Below are 25,250 nucleotides of genomic sequence, written 5' to 3'. Positions count from 1 at the left end.
CAAAGCCCGGCGGGTGGGCAACGCAGCTCTGAGGGCCGGGGGGCGGGCACGCAGCTCCAGGGGGCGGGCACGCAGCTCCGAGTACCAGGGGGTGGGCACGCAGCTCCGAGGCCCGGGGGGCGGGCAACGCACGCAGAGCACTAAACCCGCCCACAGCAGCACATGGTGCACATCAGCACATGTGCGGATTTAAAGGGCCGGCGGCCCGCAACATGGCGGTGGCTGCTTGAGCACTGCCGCCCCCAGGAATCTGCCCGGGGGCCACATAAAAGGGCATGGCGGGCCTTATACGGCCCGCGGGCCGGAGGTTCCCCACCCCTGCTCTATAGGAAGTGAGGGTGGCTCTTTATCTTTCTACAGGAAGTGAGGGCGGTTCTTTATCCCTCTACAGGAAGTGAAGGTGGTTCTTTATCTCTCTACAGGAAGTGAGGGCGGTTCTTTATCCCTCTACAGGAAGTGAGGGTGGTTCTTTATCTCTCTATAGGAAGTGAGGGCAGTTCTTTATCTCTCTACAGGAAGTGAGGGCGGATCTTTATCTCTCTACAGGAAGTGAGGGCAGTTCTTTATCTCTCTACAGGAAGTGAGGGTGGTTCTTTTTCCCACTACAGAAAGTGAAGGTGGTTTTTTATCTCTCTACAGTAAGTGAGGGTGGTTTTTTATCTCTCTACAGGAAGTGAGGGTGGTTCTTTATCCCTCTACAGGAAGTGAGGGTGGTTCTTTATCTCTACAGGAAGTGAGGGCGGTTCTTTATCCCTCTACAGGAAGTGAGGGTGGTTCTTTATCTTTCTACAGGAAGTGAGGGTGGCTCTTTATCTCTCTACAGGAAGTGAGGGTGGTTCTTTATCCCTCTACAGGAAGTGAAGGTGGTTCTTTATCTTTCTACAGGAAGTGAGGGTGGTTCTTTATCCCTCTACAGGAAGTGAAGGTGGTTCTTTATCTCGCTATAGGAAGTGAGGGTGGCTCTTTATCTCTCTACAGGAAGTGAGGGTGTTTCTTTATCTCTCTACAGGAAGTGAGGGTGGTTCTTTATCCCTCTACAGGAAGTGAGGGTGGTTATTTATCCCTCTACAGGAAGTGAAGGTGGTTCTTTATCCCTCTACAGGAAGTGAGGGTGGTTCTTTATCTCACTACAGGAAGTGAGGGCAGTTCTTTATCTTTCTACAAGAAGTGAGGGTGGTTCTTTATCTCTCTACAGGAAGTGAAGGTGGTTCTTTATCTGTACAGGAAGTGAGGTCGGTTCTTTATCTCTACAGGAAGTGAGGGTGGTTCTTTATCCCTCTACAGGAAGTGAGGGTGGTTCTTTATCCCTCTACAGGAAGTGAGGGTGGTTCTTTATCCCTCTACAGGAAGTGAGGGTGGTTCTTTATCCCTCTACAGGAAGTGAAGGTGGTTCTTTATCTCTCTCCAGGAAGTGAGGCTGGTTCTTTATATCTCTCCAGGAAGTAAAGTCAATTCTTTATCTCTCTACAGGAAGTGAGGGTGGATCTTTATCTCTACAGGAAGTGAGGGTGGATCTTTATCTGTACAAGAAGTGAGGCAGATCTTTATCTGTACAGGAAGTGAGGGTGGATCTTTATCTCTCTCCAGGAAGTAAAGTCAATTCTCTATCTCTCTACAGGAATTGAGGGAGGTTCTTTATTTCTCTACAGAGGGAGTGGGTACAGGGCTTTGTCAATTTTTATGGAAAGTGGGGCATTTTTCTTTCTTGCTCTGTCTACCTGTTTACATGCAACCATAATAAGGTGGCGGGCTTCACTTCAGGGCTGCCAAGGAATTACACAATGGCATGAGCAGTGCATGCTGGGAAGTGAAGGAAAGCCAGTTCTTGCTTCTATAATGCTGGTAGGATGCAAAGGAACAGGAACTGACCAATTGTAGAAAGCGGATCAGAAGTTAGAGTATGAGAATCTGGACAATTCCTGAACCTATACAATATATGCTCCAAAAGCAGTTGTGGGGAAAGAGAGTAGTACGGCTATGCCTTTCTCCACGGCTATGCCTTTCTCAACGGCTATGCCTTTCTCAATGGATATGCCTTTCTACACGGCTATGCCTTTCTACATGGATATGCCTTTCTCCACGGCTATGGCTTTCTACATGGCTATGCCTTTCTACACGGCTATGGCTTTCTACACGGCTATGCCTTTCTCCACGGCTATGCCTGTCTCCATGGCTATGCCTTTCTACACGGCTATGCCTTTCTACACGGCTATGCCTTTCTCCACGGCTATGCCTGTCTCCACGGCTATGCCTTTCTACACGGCTATGTCTTTCTACACGGCTATGCCTTTCTCCACGGCTCTGCCTTTCTACACGGCTATGCCTTTCTACACGGATATGCCTTTCTACACAGCTATGCCTTTCTAAACGGCTATGCCTTTCTCCACGGCTATGCCTTTCTCCACGGCTATGCCTGTCTCCACGGCTATGCCTTTCTACACGGCTATGCCTTTCTACACGGCTTTCTACAGGTTATGTGAAGTGCAGATAGTTTTTTAAGTCATTTGGTAGACAATGGCTTGTCACTTATGCAAGATAGGAAGACATACTGTATGATTTCCAGAATACTTAATATAGCAGAGGATTGTACTCGAAGATTTTGGGCTTGATGACTGTAACAATATGAGATCTTCTTCCCCAAAGAGGGCTGCTGGGTTCTGTTAAAGATTTTACGTCTAAGTAATTTTCATTTAAAGAAAGAAAAAAGCTGCAGCTTCTTGAGAGACATTTACTCAAAGCTGGCAAAGCACAGTCTGTGATATTTATTGGAAGTACACAAAAATAATAAATCCCTCGCTTATATGGCCTTTTTGGATTTTAACCTGTTTGGTGATCCTGATTATTTACTAATTCACATCTCTCTAAAGTTTCAGGACTAGAAGTCTTTGCTCCGTCTCCTCAGTGGGTACTTAATGGCTCCTCCGTGGTTCTTCCGTGCTCCTTCTCCATCAATAAATTACCTCTTGATCCTAAATACCTGGCGATATTGTGGAGTTTTAAGGGAAGGCAGATTCTGGTGTATGACAATAAAGGTATAAAAAAAGACCCAAAGGCGACATTCGATGGAGAGGCAACAAAAGATGGAAATGCTTCACTCACATTGGACAAAGTGACCCTCTCTGATGGTGGGACCTATTCATGTCTGGTGGTTTATAGTCCAGACCAAATACAAAAGGACATCGTATTAGAGGTACAAGGTACAGTAATAATAAACTGCATGGAGTATGACATTTTATAAAACACTTTCAGGGTATGTGCACTGTAAGATGGTGGCTGGTAGGTATCACAGAAGTGATGTCAACCTGGATGTCTGCTCCGGTACCTCTAGTGCCACAAGACATAGAGCATTCCAGGGACAGGTTTTATGAATAGCTGGAAAGACGGACAGGTCTGGATATCCACATAAATCTGCCCATGAGTGTTTCTTATATTTTAAAATGGTGTATTTGTTTGACACATGGTCAGTGTCACATAGTGACAAGTGGGGTTTTACCAGGTATCAGAAAACTTCCCAGCAGGTGCCACAACATATAGGGGCCACAATACAACAGAGGGCCCTGGGTCACCGCTGTACCATGTACTCACTGACATCCTTTCACGGCTTCTTTCACCCCGCTGCCGATCACGTTCCTATGCCCTCACTTGCCCTAAATTCACCCTAACTAGTGAGCAGGCCAACAAGAGCACTAGTCTCACCTCTACAATACAGAAACACCAGGGTAGGAAAACAGGGATAATAGACACTAAAAGGAAAACACTCAAAGCAGCTTCAATACACCACAGCTGCAAACGACAAAAAAGCCAGGCTCCTTCCATAGTAGACCACATAGAAATGAGGATTGAGTTTCTATTACTGGCATCAGCTGATCAGGCACATGACTTTAAATAGTGAAGGGGGGTGATAGCAATAGAGCTGCACCTGCTACAGCCAGCAGTCAGACAGGAAAGGGTGCTTAACCCTTATAGCTCTACAATCAAGAAAATGTCATGTAATTATCAGTAGTGGATCTGCCAGCAACAAGGCGTTGTGACCTTCTGATTCCAGACTCCTCCGAGGTCTCCACCGAGTGGGACGCACTTATGACAGTCAGTGTGTGGAGGTTGTTATACTTCCAGGATGGAATCTCTGAGAGAGGGGCTGAATATACTGACTGGTGTCAGTGAGTGGAGGCTTAGATACCTCCGTTGTTATACTTCTGGGGAGAAGTTGTATCCGAACCTGAGCAGGCATACCGTGAGTGAAACAGACTGAAAACCATGTTATGTGCCTTGAAGCCGGAAAAAAAGGCTTTGTGTTATGTTGCTGGAGAGAGATTTATGTGCTGTTAAAATAAATCTGCCGGACCTTTTAAATGAAAGTGCGCCTGTCATTACCTTGAGAACAAGCAGAATGAGTAAGGCCCCCTTCACACGTCTGTGTTTCCGGTACGTGTGACGTACGTTTTCACACGTACCGGAGACATGTACAGACGTAGACCCATTAAAATCAATGGGTCTTAAAAAAAAAAAAAAAATCAATGGGTCTGCGCAAACATCCATCCGTGTGGAGCATACTTGCGTCCATGTGCTCCACACGTAAACATGTCCTCCGGCAGCACTGATATCACACTGCCCGCACACTGATGTGATCCGTGTGACATCAGTGTGACATGTACCGAAAAAAACACGTGCCTTTGAAATATAATGCTTTTCTATACTCACCTGTCTCCACCGCTGCTGTCTTTGGCGCTGCTGTCCCTTGCTTCCTACCCCCCGTTCATTATGCTCATTGCATATTCACTGCACCGAGGACCCGGAAGCAGCAGCAGCGCTGAAGACATCAGCACAATGACAGGTGAGTATAGAAGTTCATGCTGTCAGTGTGCTATCCAGATGTCACATGGATAGCACACTGACAGCACATGCTGAGCACACACACAGACACACATACGCACCTACACCACGGACCATGCAAAACGTGTGTGTTTTGCAAGGATGTGTGAAAGAGGCCTTACTCCATCACAGTATGTTACATATTTGGAGCAAATTAGCAAAAACCAGATTGTTGGAAGGAAAATGCTACATAAAATATGCGCGGTTTTGATGGATTTTTACTTGCGTTTTTCCCCTAGAACTCTTTTTATTTGTATTACTATACTATGTATATTACTATGTGTATTTAGACTAATCATTTACTGTTTTTTACATATAGCCTGAGAGGCATCTCTCCATTGAATGTTCACTTATGTTCAAGTATTTTTTTTCTTTATATTTTACTTACCATATTTGTGCCATTTCTTTTTAACATGTGCATAAAATCTAAGTGATAAAAAATATATTTTGGGTGTGATGACACATGCCTCTACTTAAAAACTATAACTGTAATCCATTTATGACACATCCTCTGCATAATCCATAATTTTGCTTTATATTTTGGACAATCTTTTATTCACTTCCCATATTTTGATTTATATTAAAAACAATTCAGATTTTTTTTCGGTATTCACTCTATCAGGCCTACATTATGCTGCCCTCAGATTACATAGAACCTGCTGAATGATTGCCTTCTAATTAGGGACTGACATACATTTGTTTTCCTCACAGTCAGGCCAGTGGTCACACTACCTAATAAACCTGTCCGTAAAGAAAGTGAGAACACCCTGCTCTGTGAGGCCTCCGGCTTCTTTCCACCGGATATAGAAATATCATGGACTTTAGATGGAAAAATCCAAAACAATTCATTTCTTGGAAAAGTAGAGGAAAATAAAGACGGGACCTACAATGTGAGGAGCTCTGTGACATTCACGCCAACTCCAGAGGCCAAGACCTTGTCCTGCACGGTCCACCATGCCTCCCTCCATCAGCCTCTACAGGAGGACCTGCTCCTCGTCGATGAAGGTACTGATGATGATGATGGCGGCGACTCTCCATGTGATTTCCGTTGTCCTCACAGTATTGTGTAATTATACAGCACCAGGAAAAATAGAATAACATGCTCTATTGTTATCTGTATTAGTGTAGTTATATTACTGTACATAGGGGCAGTATTATAGTAGTTTTATTCTTGATCTTTTGGACAGTTGTTTTTTTGGTGTTACATTGTCTGTATATGCTTTCTGTTGTGTAAGTAACGTACTTTTCTTTATTAAAGCATGTGTGTAACGCCTGCCTGGATCCACAGACTCAGACGGGCTGTAATGGACAGGCTAGAGGGAAGCCACTCACCAAGCAGGACCCCCAGAACCCTGAAACCCTTTAACCCCTATATAGGGATTTGGAATTACACAGGGCCCTGGAGATCACTACCTGTGGAAGGCCGCAGTCCGATGAGAGTAGTAGTCAGGCAGGGTCAAACCAGGAATAGCAGAACAGGGACAGAATCAGCAGGCAAGGACGTAATCAGAAAACGTAGCAGAGGTCAAATCCGGATCGGGCAGCGAGGTACATAAACAGCAGGCAGAAGTGTAGTCAGGAAACACGCAGAAGTCAGAACACAAGAATCACTAAGAACAGGGCAGAACAGGAACCAGAATATCAGAATTATCTCTGGCAGTGGTCAGCAGACAAGAGGGGAATTAAAAAGGGTATGGTGTCTTCCCATTGGTTGTAGCTGAATGATGGTAACTTCAGCTGGAAGACACATGCCACCCACAGTCAGCCAGAGGTACTGCAGATCCCAAGGAAACCCAGCCCAGTGGATGAGCGAAGCCTGCGCCCACCGGCGCCGCTGGCATCAACTCCTCACCCATCACCAGCACCATCCACGGCAGGAACACGGTGTAGCCTGGCGATCGGAGTAGAAGTCGCTGGAGCGGACTCCGGTGGTGACGTAACAATGTGGAAGTTGCTGCATGCTCAGAATGATTTGATGTGTGATGAAACTTCTGCCGCAGGTTTCAGTATAAATTTGCAGATTCTACTGCTATATCTGCATGGGTAAAATACAAATTTTGCAGAGCTTTGTTCTTTTTATTCCTCCCAGATTGTTTCCTATAATGTAACCTGAAAGAATGAGGTCTTTGTTTACGCGTATGACTGAGTTTGTTGTTGTCCTGGGCTGGATCCCATTTTCTTCCAGTTCCCTCCATGTCACTTTACTCTTTAAATTCACAGAAGGAACCTCTGCTGGAATCATTGCTGCCTGTTCTATCATTGTGCTTATCTTGCTAATTATCATATTTGGTATTTGGTGGATGAAAATACGAAAGAAGGGAAAAGGTAATATCATTGCTCATATGTAAAATTCATATTTATGACTTCAAGATAAATTTTAATGGAATTTTAAAGAAACATCTAAACATCTTCCTGCTTTTCTTACAGATATTGGACCAATAATACTCAGAGACATTAAGGGTCCTCCTAAGCTGATTGCTGGAGAGGAGGCCGTCCTGTACTGTACAGTAGATGACGCCCCTGAGGATCTGTGTGTGACTTGGCTGATAAGAAGAGCTGGAGAGGAGCAGGAGATCCAGACGTCTCAGATGAGAGGACATCCAGAAGAAGAGAAGGAGAGTTTACTGGATACGTCCTACGTGATCAGATCACAACGGGAGGGACGTCAGTATTCATCATCACTGAGCTTCATCCCCCATATGGAGAGACATAAAGACGCGACATTCATCTGTAGAGGGGTCTCCGGTCACCATAAGGCTGAGAAGACGTTTCACCGCAAGAGGATTTATGGTGAGATATCCTGACTCTTTGATATATGTATTTATATGTTCCATAAAAACTAGACAGCTGCACATACTTAAATTATTATGCAACTTTTTTGAAAAAGGATTACATTGGAGAATGACGTGGCATGACCACTACCGGGAACTATCCCGCTGTCAGTTTGGCTGCTGAGAATATACTACCTTGCCACTACAGTATTGTACATAGATCAGTATGTCATTGGAAACCAGTTCAGCTAAAACTTCTAAGATTTTCAATGAGACTGGATATATTTAATTATTTTACTCGCTTATAGAGCGCCATAAATACCACAGCACTGTACAGACATAATCATCAGTGTCCACATTGGGGCTCAAAATCTGAATTCACTATCACTTTGGATTGTGGGAGAAAACCTGAGAACCTGGCGGAAACCCAAACAAACTCGGGGAGAACAGGACCATCTGTCTCTCGACTATGTGAGGAAACCAGAGAAACCCAGAGGAAATCTACACAAACACAGGGAGAACATACCTATCAAACTATTCTGGCTGAGTAGCATTGTTCTGTAGACCTGAATGTGAAACATTCTTCTCTAATGTGTGCTTGGTCTAAAGTCCACACAGTTATCTCTAAATTTGTATATAAGGATAACAGTTAGGCTATGTGCACACGCTGCGTTTTTTTGACGCTGCGTTTTTGTGCGTTTTTGGCCGCTAAAAACGCACAAAAACGCACCTGCGTCGAAAAAACGCGGCAAAAAACGCACGCGTTTTGCCGCGATTTGGTGCGTTTTTTTGCTGCGTTTTGCTGCGTTTTTGCTCACTGCGTCCTTATGCGTTTTTTATCAGTGAACAAAAAAAAAAGGTCTGATGTCATTTCCTTCTTCAATGTGTTCTTCATTCTCCACTAGTGTATGCAGAAGAGCAGACAGCTGCAGAACTACAAGTCTCAGCATCCTCGATCCAATAGTGTATGCAGGAGAGCAGACAGCAGCTGTCGAACTACAAGGCTCAGCATCCTCCATCCAATAGTGTATGCAGGAGAGCAGACAGCAGCTGTCGAACTACAAGGCTCAGCATCCTCCTTCCAGGACTGTATGCAGGATTTCTTTGCCCCCCAAAAAAAAAAAATGACGTGGGCTTCGCCATATTTTTGTATGCTAGCCGGGTACAGCAGGCAGGTACGGGCTGCCCCCAACCCCCAGCTGCCTATTTGTACCCGGCTGGGAACCAAAAATATAGGGAAGCCCTTTTTTTTTAAATTATTTCATGAATTTCATGAAATAATTTTAAAAAAAAAATGACGTGAGCTTCGCCCCATTTTTGAGTCCAGCCGGGTACAACTAGGCAGCTGGGGATTGGAATCCACAGTGCAGGGTGCCCATGCTTTCTGGGCACCCCCGCTGTGAATTGCAGTCCCGCAGCCACCCCAGAAAATGGCGCTTTCATAGAAGCGCCATCTTCTGGCGCTGTATCCAACTCTTCTGGCTGCCCTGATGCCGGGTGGCTAGCCAGGTAATAATGGAGTTAGGGCTAGCTGTATATTATCAGCTAGCCCTAAGCCCGAAATTCATGGTGTCACGCCAATATTAGACATGGCCACCATGAATTTCTAGTAAAGATAAAAAAAAACACAACACAGAAAAATATTTTTATTAGAAATAAAACACAACACAATTAGTGACTCCATCTTTATTGAAATAAACCCCCCTCCGCAGTAATCCTGGGTCAGGGTCCCGCGCCGTCCAATCAGGATCCAATATCATCTGATCGGTTTGCTGGAAAGCATACCGATCAGATGATCTGTCAGGTTCAAGGATGTGAATCCCATCACACATCAGCTGAGTGTATAAACGCCGATTATACAATCAGCAGATGCATCAGTAGAAAAAAAAAAAAAATAATACTCACTTATGTGCTGAATTACCGGCAGCTCCCGGAGCAATGGGGCGGGAGTCTGATCCTGTCCGATCGCTGCAGCAGCTGCCGGTAATCAGGGATGAAGTCTCCTGACGCATCCGCTGATACCGGCCGGGCGCCCGCGTCAGCCCGAGACTCGATCAGCTGATGCATCAGGTGACTGCATCAGGTGATCCATCGCCAGGTCCTGCAAGCAAGGTCCTGCCCCGGGGAGACTGCACACAGCCGGAGCGGGAGCGGTGACAGGAGCTGGGAGCGGGCATGGCACCGCGAGGCTGCAGACAGGTGAGTATAACTTTTTTTTTTTTTATTCTACTGTTAACTTTTGTTTTCGCAGCCGCTTCCACCTCCCGCCCAGACATGGCGCCGCACGGCAGCTGACATGCACAGGACGGGAGATGGACGCGGCGGTGACGGTACCGGGAGGATTCATGCTTCTGTCTATACTGACAGAAGGAATCCTCTTCCTGTACACGTCACTTTACTACCCACCTCCTGCGCTTATAGCTGCGTTTTTGGTCTTAGAAACGCACCAAAACGCAGCTATTTGCGTTTCTCATTGCGTCTTTCAACATCCCATTGAACTCAATGGATGAAAAGCGCAGTGAAAAACGCGGGAATAATTGACATGCTGCGTTTTTGTGGTCACCACAAAAACGCAGCTGAAAAAAAACGCTGTGTGGGGACAGCAAAAATGAAAACTCATAGACTTTGCTGGGGAAGCAAAGTCATGCAGTTTTGAGGCCAAAAACGCACCCGAAAAACGCGCAAAAACGCTGAGAAAAACGCACCGTGTGCACATAGCCATACTTTGAACAAGAACACTGCTAAGGATGTAATGGGGAAAGTAATTCAGTAATTCGTAATCATGCTTTTGGCTATTCAGCCTTAAAGCTGGTGTCACACTAAACGACAGCGACAACGACGTCGCTGTTACGTCACCATTTTCGGTGACGTAACAGCGACCTTGTAAGTCGCTGTTATGATCGCTGCTTAGCTGTCAAACACAGCAGAAGCAGCGATCATAAGGTCGCTGTGCTACATGTTCAGAGAGCAGGGAGCCGCGCTTAGCGCTGGCTCCTTGCTCTCCTGCAGCACACATCGGGTTAATTAACCCGATGTGTGCTGCAGCTACATGTCACAGTTCAGAGAGCAGGGAGCCGCGCTTAGCGCTGGCTCCTTGCTCTCCTGCAGCACACATCGGGTTAATTAACCCGATGTGTGCTGCAGCTACATGTCACAGTGCAGAGAGCAGGGAGCCGCGCGCACTGCTTAGCGCTGGCTCCTTGCTCTCCTTGCTACAGTATACATCGGGTTAATTACCCGATGCGTACTGCAGCCACATGTCACAGTGCAGGAGCCGGCACTGGCAGCAAGAGCGGAGGCTGGTAACCAGCGTAAACATCGGGTAACCAGGGAAAGGTCTTCCCTTGGTTACCCGATGTTTACGCTGGTTACAGCTTACCGCAGCTGCCAGTGCCGGCTCCTGATCGCTTCATTTCGTCGCTCTCTCGCTGTCACACACAGCGATGTGTGTGTCACAGCGGCAGAGTGACGACCAAAAAATGAAGCTGGACATTCAGCAACGACCGGCGACCTCACAGCAGGGGCCAGGTCGTTGCTGGATGTCACACACAGCGACAGCGACGGGACGTCGCTGCAACGTCACAGAAAATGGTGACGTAGCAGCGACGTCGTTGTCGTCGTCGTTATGTGTGACACCAGCTTAAGGTGGCTTTACACACTGCAACATCGCAAACGACATCGCTGTAACGTCACCGGTTTTGTGACGTAATAGCGACCTCCCCAGCGACATTGCAGTGTGTGAAACATGCACATATCATTTGTCTTGGCTCCTTTTTGGTGTTTTTTTGATATAGTTCTTTGTGGTTTTTCTAACTAATTCAGTGTAGGGACTTGCGATTGTGAGAATCCTTGACGAACGGATTGCGAGCTTACATATTTTGGGCCAAAATATAAACTAATATCTCACTATTTGAGGTATGGCACATTTTATCCATTTTTGCAGGATGTGTGTGGACCTTTTGAATTCAGGTGGTTAAATGGTGAGCCTGTCATGTGTTATGTACTCATAGTGCTAACTGACCCGCCTGGACCTGGTGTTGTGCGTCATTTATAGGCCATTATTCAGACACTGTGCGTCTCGTGTATCCGTGCGAGATGCACCTATATAGTGCTGTTTAGCCCGCCTGACCTGGGTTTCTGGCGTCATTTATAGGTCACAGTTCAGACACTGTGCATTTCACTCATTATATGATGGGCTCCCAGTGCAAGCCTTATTAGTGTGCATGTCTTATGCTAAGCAGCCGCCCCTCCCCCCTAGTGTGGAGGTTGAGTGGCTGTGACATCAGCATCTTGCACCTCGGCTGCAGCCATCTTTATGAGGAATGCTCACCACATTCTGTGTGTGCACATATCATTTGTCTTGGCTCCTTTTTGGTGTTTTAGGCTATGTGCCCACGCTACAGGATTTACCGCGGATTTACCGCGGATTTTGCCGCGGATTTACCGCGGATTTGCCGAAAATCTGCAGCAGCAGCACTTCCAAGCCATTTCAATGGCATTTTGGAAATGCTGTGCCCATGCTGCGGATTTTTCCGCGGCGGATTTGCCGCGGATTTTGATCCGGAAAAATCTGCAGCATGTCAATTGTTTGGTGCAGATTTGGTGCGGATTTTTGGCTTTGAATGGGGAAAAAAAAAAAAAAAAATCCGCATCAAAATCCGCGGCAAATCCGCGGTAAATCCGCGGCAAATCCGCGGGTGCGGATTTGCCGCGAAAGTCGCGGATTTTCAGGCAAAAAAATCCGCAGGGACATTCTAGCGTGGGCACACAGCCTTAGTGTGTGAAACACATCAGCGACCTGGCCCCTGCTGTGAAGTTGCTGATCGCTACAAATCATTCAGGACCATTCTTTGGTCCTTTGTTTCCCGCTGTGCAGCATGATCGCTAGAAAGTCTCAGTGTGTAAAGGGGACTTTACAGCGACTTCGTTAGCGACTTCCCTTTCAAAAAGCTGCTTCATGCCGCGGCTCTGTCTGTGTGCCATGTACTGATTAGCGGTCACCGGTGAAGGATTCACCGGTGACCGCTAATCCCCCGAGTGACTGAAGTGTCCCCCCTGCTGTCATACTCACCGATCCCCGATCACCGGCGCTGCACGGCGTTCACATTGCTCCGGCGGCTTTTTCTAATTTGAAAAAGCCGGCCGCTCATTAAACAATCTCGTATTCCCTGCTTTCCCCGCCCACCGGCGCCTATGATTGGTTGCAGTGAGACACGCCCCCACGCTGAGTGACAGGTGTCTCACTGCACCCAATCACAGCAGCCGGTGGGCGTGTCACTGTGGAGTATATAAATAAATAAATAAATAATTAAAAAAAACGGCGTGCGGTTCCCCCCAAATTTAATACCAGCCAGATAAAGCCATACGGCTGAAGGCTGGTATTCTCAGGATGGGGAGCTCCACGTTATGGGGAGCCCCCCAGCCTAACAATATCAGTCAGAAGCCGCCCAGAATGGCCGCATACATTAGATGCGACTGTTCTGGGACAGTACCCGGCTCTTCCCAATTTGCCCTGGTGCGTTGGCAAATCGGGGTAATAAGGAGTTATTGGCAGCCCATAGCTGCCAATAACTCCTAGATTAATCATGTCAGGCGTCTCCCCGAGACACCTTCCATGATTAATCTGTAAATTACAGTAAATAAATACACACACCTGAAAAATCCTTTATTAGAAATAAAAAACACAAACACATTCCCTGGTTCACCAATTTAATCAGCCCCAAAAAGCCCTCCATGTCCGGCGGAATCCAGGATGGTCTAGCGTCGCTTCCAGCTCTGCTGCATGAAGGTGACAGGAGCTGCAGAAGACACCGCCGCTCCTGTCAGCTCCACGCAGCAACTGAGGTGAGAAGTGCGATCAGCTGAGCTGTCACTGAAGTTACCTGGATCCAGCGGTGGATGCAGCGGTGGCCGCGAGTAACCTCAGTGACAGCTCAGCTGATCGCGCTATTCCCTTCATTAGCTGCGTGGAGCTGACAGGAGCGGCGGTGAGTAGCGCGATCAGCTGAGCTGTCACTGAGGTTACCCGCGGCCACCGCTGCATCCACCGCTGGTTCCAGGTAACCTCATTGACAGCTCAGCCGATCACGCGGCTCTCTTCATTTGCTGCGTGGAGGTGACAGGAGCGGCGGTGTCTTCTGCTGCTCCTGTCACCTTCATGCAGCAGAGCTGGAAGCGACGCTGGACCATCCTGGATTCCGCCGGACATGGAGGGCTTTTTGGGGCTGATTAAATTGGTGAACCAGGGAATGTGTTTGTGTTTTTTATTTCTAAATTTCTAATTAAAGGATTTTTCAGGTGTGTGTGTTTATTTACTGTAATTTACAGATTAATCATGGAAGGTATCTCAGGGAGACGCCTGACATGATTAATCTAGGAGTTATTGGCAGCTATGGGCTGCCAATAACTCCTTATTACCCCGATTTGCCAACGCACCATGGCAAATCGGGAAGAGCCGGGTACAGTCCCAGAACTGTCGCATCTAATGTATGCGGCCATTCTGGGCGGCTGCTGACTGATATTGTTAGGCTGGGGGGCTCCCCATAACGTGGAGCTCCCCATCCTGAGAATACCAGCCTTCAGCCGTATGGCTTTATCTGGCTGGTATTAAATTTGGGGGGAACCGCACGCCGTTTTTTTTAATTATTTATTTATTTATTTATTTCTATACTCCATAGTGACACGCCCACCGGCTGCTGTGATTGGGTGCAGTGAGACACCTGTCACTCAGCGTGGGGGCGTGTCTCACTGCAACCAATCATAGGCGCCGGTGGGCGGGGAAAGCAGGGAATATGAGATTGTTTAATGAGCGGGCGGCTTTTTCAAATTAGAAAAAGTCACCGGAGCAATGTGAACGCCGTGCAGCGCCGGTGATCGGGGATCGGTGAGTATGAGAGCATGGGTAACACTTCAGTCACTCGGGGGATTAGCGGTCACCGGTGAATCCTTCACCGGTGACCGCTAATCAGTACACGGCACACAGACAGAGCCGCGGCATGAAGCAGCTTTTTGAAAGGGAAGTCGCTAACAAAGTCGCTGGCCTTACAACGTCCCCAATGACTAGCTAGGTCGTTCTGCAGGTCCGGATCGCTGTTGCGTCGTTGGCCAGGTCTGCCTGTTTGACAGCTCACCAGAGACTTTGTAGCGATCCCGGCCAGGTTGGGATCGCTGGTGGGATCGCTGGAAAGTCTCAGTGTGTAAAGGGGCCTTTACAGGTGGCCATCATGGATTTGTGACGATGTATGACTGATAACAGCTGAGCATCAGGAGGTGACATGGAGGGAGAAATGTGCAGCAATAACTGCTCCGTAGAAATTAAAGGGTGCTTTACACACTGTGACATCGCTAGCGATTGCGTTCCTGCGGTGTCACACATGCTCGTCGTTCCTGCGGTGTCACACATAGTGATGTGTGATGCCGCAGGAACGACGAAAAACATCGTACCTGTGGCAACAGCGATATTAAGGAAAGGAGTGACGTGTCAACAATCACCGTTTTTGAACGATTTTGCGATCGTTGATCGTCGCTCCTTGGTGTCACATGCTGCAATGTCGCTACCTCCGCCGGATGTGCGTCACTAACGACGTGACCCCGACAATATATCGGTAGCGATGTCACAGCGTGTAAAGCACCCTTAATAGGCTGGAGAGAGGTGGCTAGGATCTCATGAATTAATTCCTTTGACTGAAATGTAGCTACTGTATGTGGTCAGGCTGTTGTGGTTGGTTTCCTTAGCAATGAGCAGAAACCAAGGTAAGACAAAAGCTCTCATATCAGGAGGAGAACTCCAGCAGCTAGAGCAGTCAATTCAATTGTAAACTTGTTTATTTTTATGTTGTCCAACTAACACATTGTCCCTCCCCCGACTGTGCTTATGGTGTAATAGTCTGTCACTCCTTTGTACTGCTTCTGGTGGAAGATTATTTATTCTTCTCAGCATGGGACTACTCCAATCCACAACCTCTAAAGTCCTTTCAAGTCCTTTTTTGTATCAAATGTCCAAGGGGAGGTGCGCCCTTCTGCCCACCTAAGGGGCTGATCCCAGGAGAAGAGAACAATGAGACCCATGTTAGGTCAGTTAGTTGGATCTCGGCTGGAGACGCATTAGGATCTATGGCTGAGGCTGGATCCTATTGCCTGTGTATGGACTGTTACAGATTGAAGATCAGTGGCCACATGGGATTATGTTTTGTTGTTCACTCATATAAGGACCATTGCCATATTTTCCCTGGCGTTGGAATACCAGGAGCCGCCCCGGATCTGTTTTCTTGTGGACTCCTTGCAGACTTTAAGGAACTATATTTATGTTTGGTGCTTTATCTTTGTGGTTCCAATAAATCCCTTTGGATTGTTCATCGGCCTGGCGTCCCTTACTGCTCTGTCGCATACCCTGTCACACACATTTCATAACATGACAATCACCCTTTGTCTAGAAAAAGTAGCTGAGAGGGTTGGCAAGTGTGCTCTGGTCCACAGAACCTTAGTTTTCAGCGTGCTGTGCAAGGTCTTTTATTTTCCTCAACAATGGGAGTAAATGCTTCATAATAATGGGAAACATCCGAGTGTTTAAGCAGTGGCGCCAAATTTTGTAAAGGAAGGATAATATATTATTATTATTATTATTATTATTATTATATAAAAATGTACTCAACTCAGGTTACCCAAAACATTGTATGTACTGTAAAATAATATCAATTTAAATGTCAGATCCACACAAAAAACAAATCCCGACAGCCACATTGCCATAAAAATAAAAAAATTAAAATTTTCATAAAATGGTGATACTCTCCCATGTTTTTTTGTTTTTGTTTTTTTTAACAACTAATATTAAAAAACTATACAACTTTGGTATCACCATAATTGTACTCGCCTGGAAATTCATGTGACCAGGTTGTTTTTTTTTGTTTTTAATTTTTTTTAATCAAACAAATTTTAGTAGGTACAATATAGTTATAACAGATCATGGCATCATCACAATACAATATATATCAAGGTTGACAATATTCTTTATATAACTACAAACAGCCCATCCCTTTTATCCCTTTTTTTAAAAAAAAAAAGATGGTGGTCACTCTTTACCTCCATTGCTATCAATAAGCAATAAAATGTAACAGTTTTGAGGATGAATAATTATTTGAGATGCGAGGAAATACATTACTCTTTGCTTTACATTTCAGGAAAGCCCAACAAGCCACAATCTGTAATGAGAAGTCTGTTTGTCTGTGGAGAGATTAAATATTTACTCAACTTGGAAAACGTTTATCCAAAAAGCATCACGATTACCTGGACATGTGGAGAGGAAGGAATAGAAAAAGCTGTATCATCCACTGAATCCATATCAGAGAATCCTGACAAAAGCTACAACGTCTCCAGTGAGGTCGTTATTCCTGAGGATCGTCACAAGGATCCAGGATTCAGAGTACGAGTGACCTGGGAGCATGAATCTATGGAGGAACCAGAATTCCAGGAACTGTCTATGAGAGACTCAGGTGAGAGGAGAGATATATGGGGTTATATAAGAATCCTGGAGCCATCTATCAGAGACTCAGGTGAGAGGAGAGATATATGGGGTTATATAAGAATCCTGGAGCCATCTATCAGAGACTCAGGTGAGAGGAGAGATATATGGGGTTATATAAGAATCCTGGAGCCGTCTATCAGAGACTCAGGTGAGGGGAGAGATATATGGGGTTATATAAGAATCCTGGAGCCGTCTATCAGAGACTCAGATGAGAGGAGAGATATATGGGGTTATATAAGAATCCTGGAGCCGTCTATCAGAGACTCAGGTGAGAGGAGAGATATATGGGATTATATAAGAATCCTGGAGCTGTCTATCAGAGACTCAGGTGAGAGGAGAGATATATGGGATTATATAAGAATCCTGGAGCCGTCTATCAGAGACTCAGGTGAGAGGAGAGACATATGGGGGTTATATAAGAATCCTGGAGCCGTCTATCAGAGACTCAGGTGAGAGGAGAGATATATGGGGTTATATAAGAATCTTGGAGCCGTCTATCAGAGACTCAGGTGAGAGGAGAGATATATGGGGTTATATAAGAATCCTGGAGCTGTCTATCAGAGACTCAGGTGAGAGGAGAGATATATGGGGTTATATAAGAATCCTGGAGGCATCTATCAGAGACTCAGGTGAGAGGAGAGATATATGGGGTTATATAAGAATCCTGGAGCTGTCTATCAGAGACTCAGGTGAGAGGAGAGATATATGGGGTTATATAAGAATCCTGGAGCCGTCTATCAGAGACTCAGGTGAGAGGAGAGATATATGGGGTTATATAAGAATCCTGGAGCCATCTATCAGAGACTCAGGTGAGAGGAGAGATATATGGGGTTATATAAGAATCCTGGAGCTGTCTATCAGAGACTCAGGTGAGAGGAGAGATATATGGGGTTATATAAGAATCCTGGAGCCATCTATCAGAGACTCATGTGAGAGGAGAGATATATGGGGTTATATAAGAATCCTGGAGCTGTCTATCAGAGACTCAGGTGAGAGGAGAGATATATGGGGTTATATAAGAATCCTGGAGCCATCTATCAGAGACTCAGGTGAGAGGAGAGATATATGGGGTAATATAAGAATCCTGGAGCCATCTATCAGAGACTCAGGTGAGAGGAGAGATATATGGGGTAATATAAGAATCCTGGAGCCGTCTATCAGAGACTCAGGTGAGAGGAGAGATATATGGGATTACATAAGAATCCTGGAGCCGTCTATCAGAGACTCAGGTGAGAGGAGAGATATATGGGGTTATATAAGAATCCCGGAGCCGTCTATCAGAGACTCAGGTGAGAGGAGAGATATATGGGGTTATATAAGACTCCCGGAGCCATCTATCAGAGACTCAGGTGAAAGGAGAGATATATGGGGTTATATAAGAATCCTGGAGCCGTCTATCAGAGACTCAGGTGAGAGGAGAGATATATGGGGTTATACAAGAATCCTGGAGCCGTCTATCAGAGACTCAGGTGAGAGGAGAGATATATGGGGTTATATAAGACTCCCGGAGCCATCTATCAGAGACTCAGGTGAGAGGAGAGATATATGGGGTTATATAAGAATCCTGGAGCCATCTATCAGAGACTCCGGTGAGAGGAGAGATATATGGGGTTATATAAGAATCCTGGAGCCGTCTATCAGAGACTCAGGTGAGAGGAGAGATATATGGGGTTATATAAGAATCCTGGAGCCGTCTATCAGAGACTCAGGTGAGAGGAGAGATATATAAGGTTATATAAGAATCCTGGAGCCGTCTATCAGAGACTCAGATGAGAGGAGAGATATATGAGGTTATATAAGAATCCTGGAGCCGTCTATCAGAGACTCAGGTGAGAGGAGAGATATATGGGGTTATATAAGAATCCTGGAGCCGTCTATCAGAGACTCAGGTGAGAGGAGAGATATATGGAGGTTATATAAGAATCCTGGGGCCGTCTATCAGAGACTCAGGTGAGAGGAGAGATATATGGGGTTATATAAGAATCCCGGGAGATGTCTATCAGAGACTCAGGTGAGAGGAGAGATATATGGGGTTATATAAGAATCCCGGGAGATGTCTATCAGAGACTCAGGTGAGAGGAGAGATATATGGGGTTATATAAGAATCCTGGAGCCGTCTATCAGAGACTCAGGTGAGAGGAGAGATATATGGGGTTATATAAGAATCCTGGGGCCGTCTATCAGAGACTCAGGTGAGAGGAGAGATATATGGGGTTATATAAGAATCCTGGGGCCGTCTATCAGAGACTCAGGCGAGAGGAGAGATATATGGGGTTATATAAGAATCCTGGAGCCGTCTATCAGAGACTCAGGTGAGAGGAGAGATATATGGGGTTATATAAGAATCCTGGAGCCATCTATCAGAGACTCAGGCGAGAGGAGAGATATATGGGGTTATATAAGAATCCTGGAGCCGTCTATCAGAGACTCAGGTGAGAGGAGAGATATATGGGGTTATATAAGAATCCTGGAGCCATCTATCAGAGACTCAGGCGAGAGGAGAGATATATGGGGTTATATAAGAATCCTGGGGCCGTCTATCAGAGACTCAGGCGAGAGGAGAGATATATGGGGTTATATAAGAATCCTGGAGCCGTCTATCAGAGACTCAGGTGAGAGGAGAGATATATGGGGTTATATAAGAATCCTGGAGCCGTCTATCAGAGACTCAGGTGAGAGGAGAGATATATGGGGTTATACAAGAATCCTGGAGCCGTCTATCAGAGACTCAGGTGAGAGGAGAGATATATGGGGTTATATAAAAATCCTGGAGCCATCTATCAGAGACTCAGGTGAGAGGAGAGATATATTTGGTTATATAAGAATCCTGGAGCTGTCTATCAGAGACTCAGGCGAGAGGAGAGATATATGGGGTTATATAAGAATCCTGGGGCCGTCTATCAGAGACTCAGGCGAGAGGAGAGATATATGGGGTTATATAAGAATCCTGGAGCCATCTATCAGAGACTCAGGCGAGAGGAGAGATATATGGGGTTATATAAGAATCCTGGGGCCGTCTGTCAGAGACTCAGGCGAGAGGAGAGATATATGGGGTTATATAAGAATCCTGGAGCCGTCTATCAGAGACTCAGGTGAGAGGAGAGATATATGGGGTTATATAAGAATCCCTGGAGCTGTCTATCAAAGACTCCGGTGAGAGGAGAGATATATGGGGTTATATAAGAATCCTGGAGCCATCTATCAGAGACTCAGGTGAGAGGAGAGATATATGGGATTACATAAGAATCCTGGAGCCGTCTATCAGAGACTCAGGTGAGAGGAGAGATATATGGGGTTATATAAGAATCCCGGAGCTGTCTATCAGAGACTCAGGTGAGAGGAGAGATATATGGGGTTATATAAGACTCCCGGAGCCGTCTATCAGAGACTCAGGTGAAAGGAGAGATATATGGGGTTATATAAGAATCCTGGAGCCGTCTATCAGAGACTCAGGTGAGAGGAATGATATATGGGGTTATACAAGAATCCTGGAGCCGTCTATCAGAGACTCAGGTGAGAGGAGAGATATATGGGGTTATATAAGACTCCCGGAGCCATCTATCAGAGACTCAGGTGAGAGGAGAGATATATGGGGTTATATAAGAATCCTGGAGCCGTCTATCAGAGACTCAGGTGAGAGGAGAGATATATGGGGTTATATAAGAATCCTGGAGCCATCTATCAGAGACTCAGGTGAGAGGAGAGATATATGGGGTTATATAAGAATCTTGGAGCCATCTATCAGAGACTCAGGTGAGAGGAGAGATATATGGGGTTATATAAGAATCCTGGAGCCGTCTATCAGAGACTCAGGTGAGAGGAGAGATATATTTGGTTATATAAGAATCCTGGAGCTGTCTATGAGAGACTCAGGTGAGAGGAGAGATATATGGGGTTATATAAGAATCCTGGAGCCGTCTATCAGAGACTCAGGTGAGAGGAGAGATATATGGGGTTATATAAGAATTCTGGAGCCGTCTATCAGAGACTCAGGTGAGAGGAGAGATATATGGAGGTTATATAAGAATCCTGGGGCCGTCTATGAGAGACTCAGGTGAGAGGAGAGCTATATGGGGTTATATAAGAATCCCGGGAGATGTCTATCAGAGACTCAGGTGAGAGGAGAGATATATGGAGGTTATATAAGAATCCTGGGGCCGTCTATCAGAGACTCAGGTGAGAGGAGAGATATATGGGGTTATATAAGAATCCTGGGGCCATCTATCAGAGACTCAGGCGAGAGGAGAGATATATGGGGTTATATAAGAATCCTGGAGCCGTCTATCAGAGACTCAGGTGAGAGGAGAGATATATGGGGTTATATAAGAATCCTGGAGTCCTCTATCAGAGACTCAGGTGAGAGGAGAGATATATGGGGTTATATAAGAATCCTGGAGCCGTCTATCAGAGACTCAGGTGAGAGGAGAGATATATGGGGTTATATAAGAATCCTGGAGCCATCTATCAGAGACTCAGGTGAGAGGAGAGATATATGGGGTTATATAAGAATCCTGGAGTCATCTATCAGAGACTCAGGTGAGAGGAGAGATATATGGAGGTTATATAAGAATCCTGGGGCCGTCTATGAGAGACTCAGGTGAGAGGAGAGATATATGGGGTTATATAAGAATCCTGGAGCTGTCTATCAGAGACTCAGGTGAGAGGAGAGATATATGGAGGTTATATAAGAATCCTGGAGCCGTCTATCAGAGACTCAGGTGACAGGAGAGATATATGGGATTATATAAGAATCCTGGAGCCATCTATCAGAGACTCAGGTGAGAGGAGAGATATATGGGGTTATATAAGAATCCTGGAGCCGTCTATCAGAGACTCAGGTGAGAGGAGAGATATATGAGGTTATATAAGAATCCTGGAGCCGTCTATCAGTGACTCAGGTGAGAGGAGAGATATATGGGGTTATATAAGAATCCTGGAGCCGTCTATCAGAGACTCAGGTGAGATGAAATAAGTTTTCTCCTTGCTGATAACTATACATATGGAGTGCCCAGGCTAAACCTTACAAATGGTATATGTGCATGTTGCGTTCTGTGCAGTGCAGAAAAGAACGCACCCTCTGGCAGACTGGACAAATGTAAACATTGCGTTTGTAGAAAAAAAATGTATCCAAAACGCACGCATTTTGGATGCATTTTCCATGCATTTTGGATGCATTTTTGTCAGTGCGGTTCCACGGCAATTCAGCCCTGTCACATGCCTGCTGACTGCAGACACAGACAGAGTCGCGCAATGAGAATGAACTCGGATGAACTTCACCCGACTTCATTGTCATCCCCTGGCTTTGTCTGTATGTTGCGTCCTGATTAGCGGTCACCCATGAAGGACTCACCGATGACCGCTAATCCCCTGAGTGACTGAAGTGAGCAGCGCAATCAGCGGTGCCATCACTCAGGTGACTCGCAGCTCACTTCAGTCACTCGGGCGACTTGCTGTCACAGTTGGAGGATCCAGCGGTGGCCGCAAGTAACCTGAGTGACGTCATCGCTGATCGTGCGACTCACTTTGGTTTCTGCGTGGAGCTGACAGAGAGCAGTCGAGGTCTGTGGCCGCTCGCTGTCAGCTTCATGTAGCAAAGCTGGAAACGTCGTGGGACCTCGTGTGGATTACATCGGACCTGGAGGGGTATTTGGGGATTAATAAAGTGGTGAAAGAGGGTGTTTTTTTGTCTTTTATTCCAAATAAAGGATTTTTTCGGGTGTATGTGTTTATTTTCTTTAACTTACAGGTTAATTATGGAAGGTATCTCGGGGAGACGCCTGCCATGATTAACCTAGGACTTAGTGGTAGCTATGGGCTGCTGCCATTAACTCCTTATTACCCTGATTGCCACCGCACCAGAGCAATTCGGGTTGAGCCGGGTAGAGTCCCGGGACTGTCGCATCTAATGGATGCGGCAATTCCGGGTGGCTGCTGGCTGATATTGTTAGGCTGGGGGACTCCCCATAACGTGGAGCTCCCCATCCTGAGAATACTAGCATTCAGAAGTATGGCTTTACCCTGGCTGGTATCAAAATTGTGGCGGGGGGGGGGCGCACATCGTTTTTTTTATTTATTTATTTTACTGCACGATATAGACCCACCCACCGGCAGCTGTGATTGGTTGCAATCAGACATGCCCTCACGGTGAGTGACAGCTGTCTCACTGCAACCAATCATAGGCGCCGGTGGGCGGGGAAATCGGGGAATACAAGATGGAATAATGAGTGGCCGGCATGTTCAAAAGAGGACAAGCCGCCGGAGCTTTGTGACAGCCGTGCAGCGCCGCGCCAGTGATCGGTGAGTATGAGAGAGAGGGAGAGACCGACAGACAGACAGAGACGGACAGAGCGACCAACTGACCGAGAAACAGACCGACCAACAGACAGAGGGAGATTGACCGACATCGACAGAGAGAGACTGAAAAGACTTGCATTTTGTTTGTCAAAAAAGCATGCGGAATGTAACAAAAATGCAGTCCCAGTGCATTTTGGTTGCGTTTTGACCCACATCATTGATTTCAATGGGTGGAGAACACAGCTATAACGCACAAACGAAGTGACAGGCTGCTTTTTTTTCCCGCAGCGATTTTTGGCATCCCAAACGCTGCGTTTAAAAACGCAGCGTGCGCATTGAATTTTCAGACTTCTCATAGACTTTGCTGGGGAAGCAGAACGCATGCAATTTGGCACTGAAACGCTGCAGAAAAAAAACGCAACGTGCGCACATAGCCAAACAGTATAGATCAGGGGTCTCAAACTCAGCTGGGTGTATGGGCTGCACATAGAAAAAAAATTGAGAGGGGCCGCATTCTTTGCAGGACAACGTGACATTTTTAGTGATTCCATGGTTTTTTCTACACACCTTTGGATCACTTTTTCTTAACATTTGTTTTGTTTATTATGACAAACCTGCACTTTTTTAATTAGTTAAGGTTATATTTATAAAGCATTTTTAATGGCAAAAAAAGTCATGCTTTATTTTGATTTTTTTTTACATTTTATCACCTTGCAATATTGTTATACAATTAACAGCATCATATAGTAATCATAGCCAACATCTTGTAGTAATGTCCCCATCTGTGTGCCCTGTAGCAATGTTCCCTGTCCTTATAGTATTGTGCCCATCCTTGTGCCCTGTAGTATTGTGCCCATCCTTGTTCTATTGTGCCCATCCTTGTGGTATTGTGCCCTGTAGTATTGTGCCCATCCTTGTTCTATTGTGCCCATCCTTGTAGTATTGTGCCCATCCTTGTGGTATTGTGCCCTGTAGTATTGTGCCCATTCTTGTTCTATTGTGCCCATCCTTGTAGTATTGTGCCCATCCTTGTGGTATTGTGCCCTGTAGTTTTGTGCCCATCCTTGTGGTATTGTGCCCAGTAGTATTGTGCCCATCCTTGTGCCCTGTAGTATTGTGCCCATCCTTTTAGTCATCCTTGTAGTATTTTGCTCATCCTTGTGCCCATTAGTATTGTGCCCATCCTTGTAGTATTGTGCTCAGTAGTATTTTGCTCATCCTTGTAGTATTGTGCCCAGTAGTATTGTGCTCATCCTTGTAGTATTGTGCCCATCCTTGTAGTATTGTGCCCAGTAGTATTGTGCTCATCCTTATAGTATTGTGCCCATCCTTGTAGTATTGTGCCCAGTAATTGTGCCCAGTATTATTGTGCTCATTCTTTTAGTATTGTGCCCAGTAGTATTGTGCCCAGTAGTATTGTGCTCATCCTTGTAGTATTGTGCCCAATAGTATTGAGCTCATCCTTGTAGTATTGTTCCCATCCTTGTAGTATTGTGCCCAGTACCATTGTGCCCATCCTTGTAGTATTGTGCCCATCCTTGTATCATTGTGTCCATCCTTGTAGTATTGTGCCTATCCTTGTAGTATTGTGCTCATCCTTGTAGTATTGTGCCCATTCTTGTAGTATTGTGCCCATCCTTGTATCATTGTGTCCATCCTTTTAGTATTGTGCTCATCCTTGTAGTATTGTGCCTATCCTTGAAGTATTGTGCTCATCCTTGTAGTATTGTGCCCATTCTTGTAGTATTGTGCCCATCCTTGTATCCTGTAGTATTGTCCTCATTCTTGTGCCC

At 45.9% G+C, this 25,250-nt stretch overlaps 1 protein-coding gene across 1 annotated transcript in view; it reads left to right on the top strand.

The window, feature by feature from the left end:
* The window catches only part of LOC142246772 (uncharacterized), a 55,905-nt gene that overhangs the window by 15,707 nt on the left and 14,948 nt on the right, over window positions 1-25,250 (top strand). Inside the window, exons 2-6 of the mRNA XM_075319823.1 lie at window positions 2,868-3,197; window positions 5,584-5,877; window positions 7,093-7,197; window positions 7,300-7,662; window positions 16,820-17,131. Of these exons, the coding sequence (XP_075175938.1) occupies window positions 2,868-3,197; window positions 5,584-5,877; window positions 7,093-7,197; window positions 7,300-7,662; window positions 16,820-17,131 (1,404 nt within the window). The remainder of the gene's footprint in view (window positions 1-2,867; window positions 3,198-5,583; window positions 5,878-7,092; window positions 7,198-7,299; window positions 7,663-16,819; window positions 17,132-25,250) is intronic.

Source organism: Anomaloglossus baeobatrachus, chromosome 7 (assembly GCF_048569485.1).
Source record: "Anomaloglossus baeobatrachus isolate aAnoBae1 chromosome 7, aAnoBae1.hap1, whole genome shotgun sequence".
Taxonomy (NCBI): Eukaryota; Metazoa; Chordata; class Amphibia; order Anura; family Aromobatidae; genus Anomaloglossus; species Anomaloglossus baeobatrachus.
This window is presented reverse-complemented; position numbering and strand designations above follow the sequence as displayed.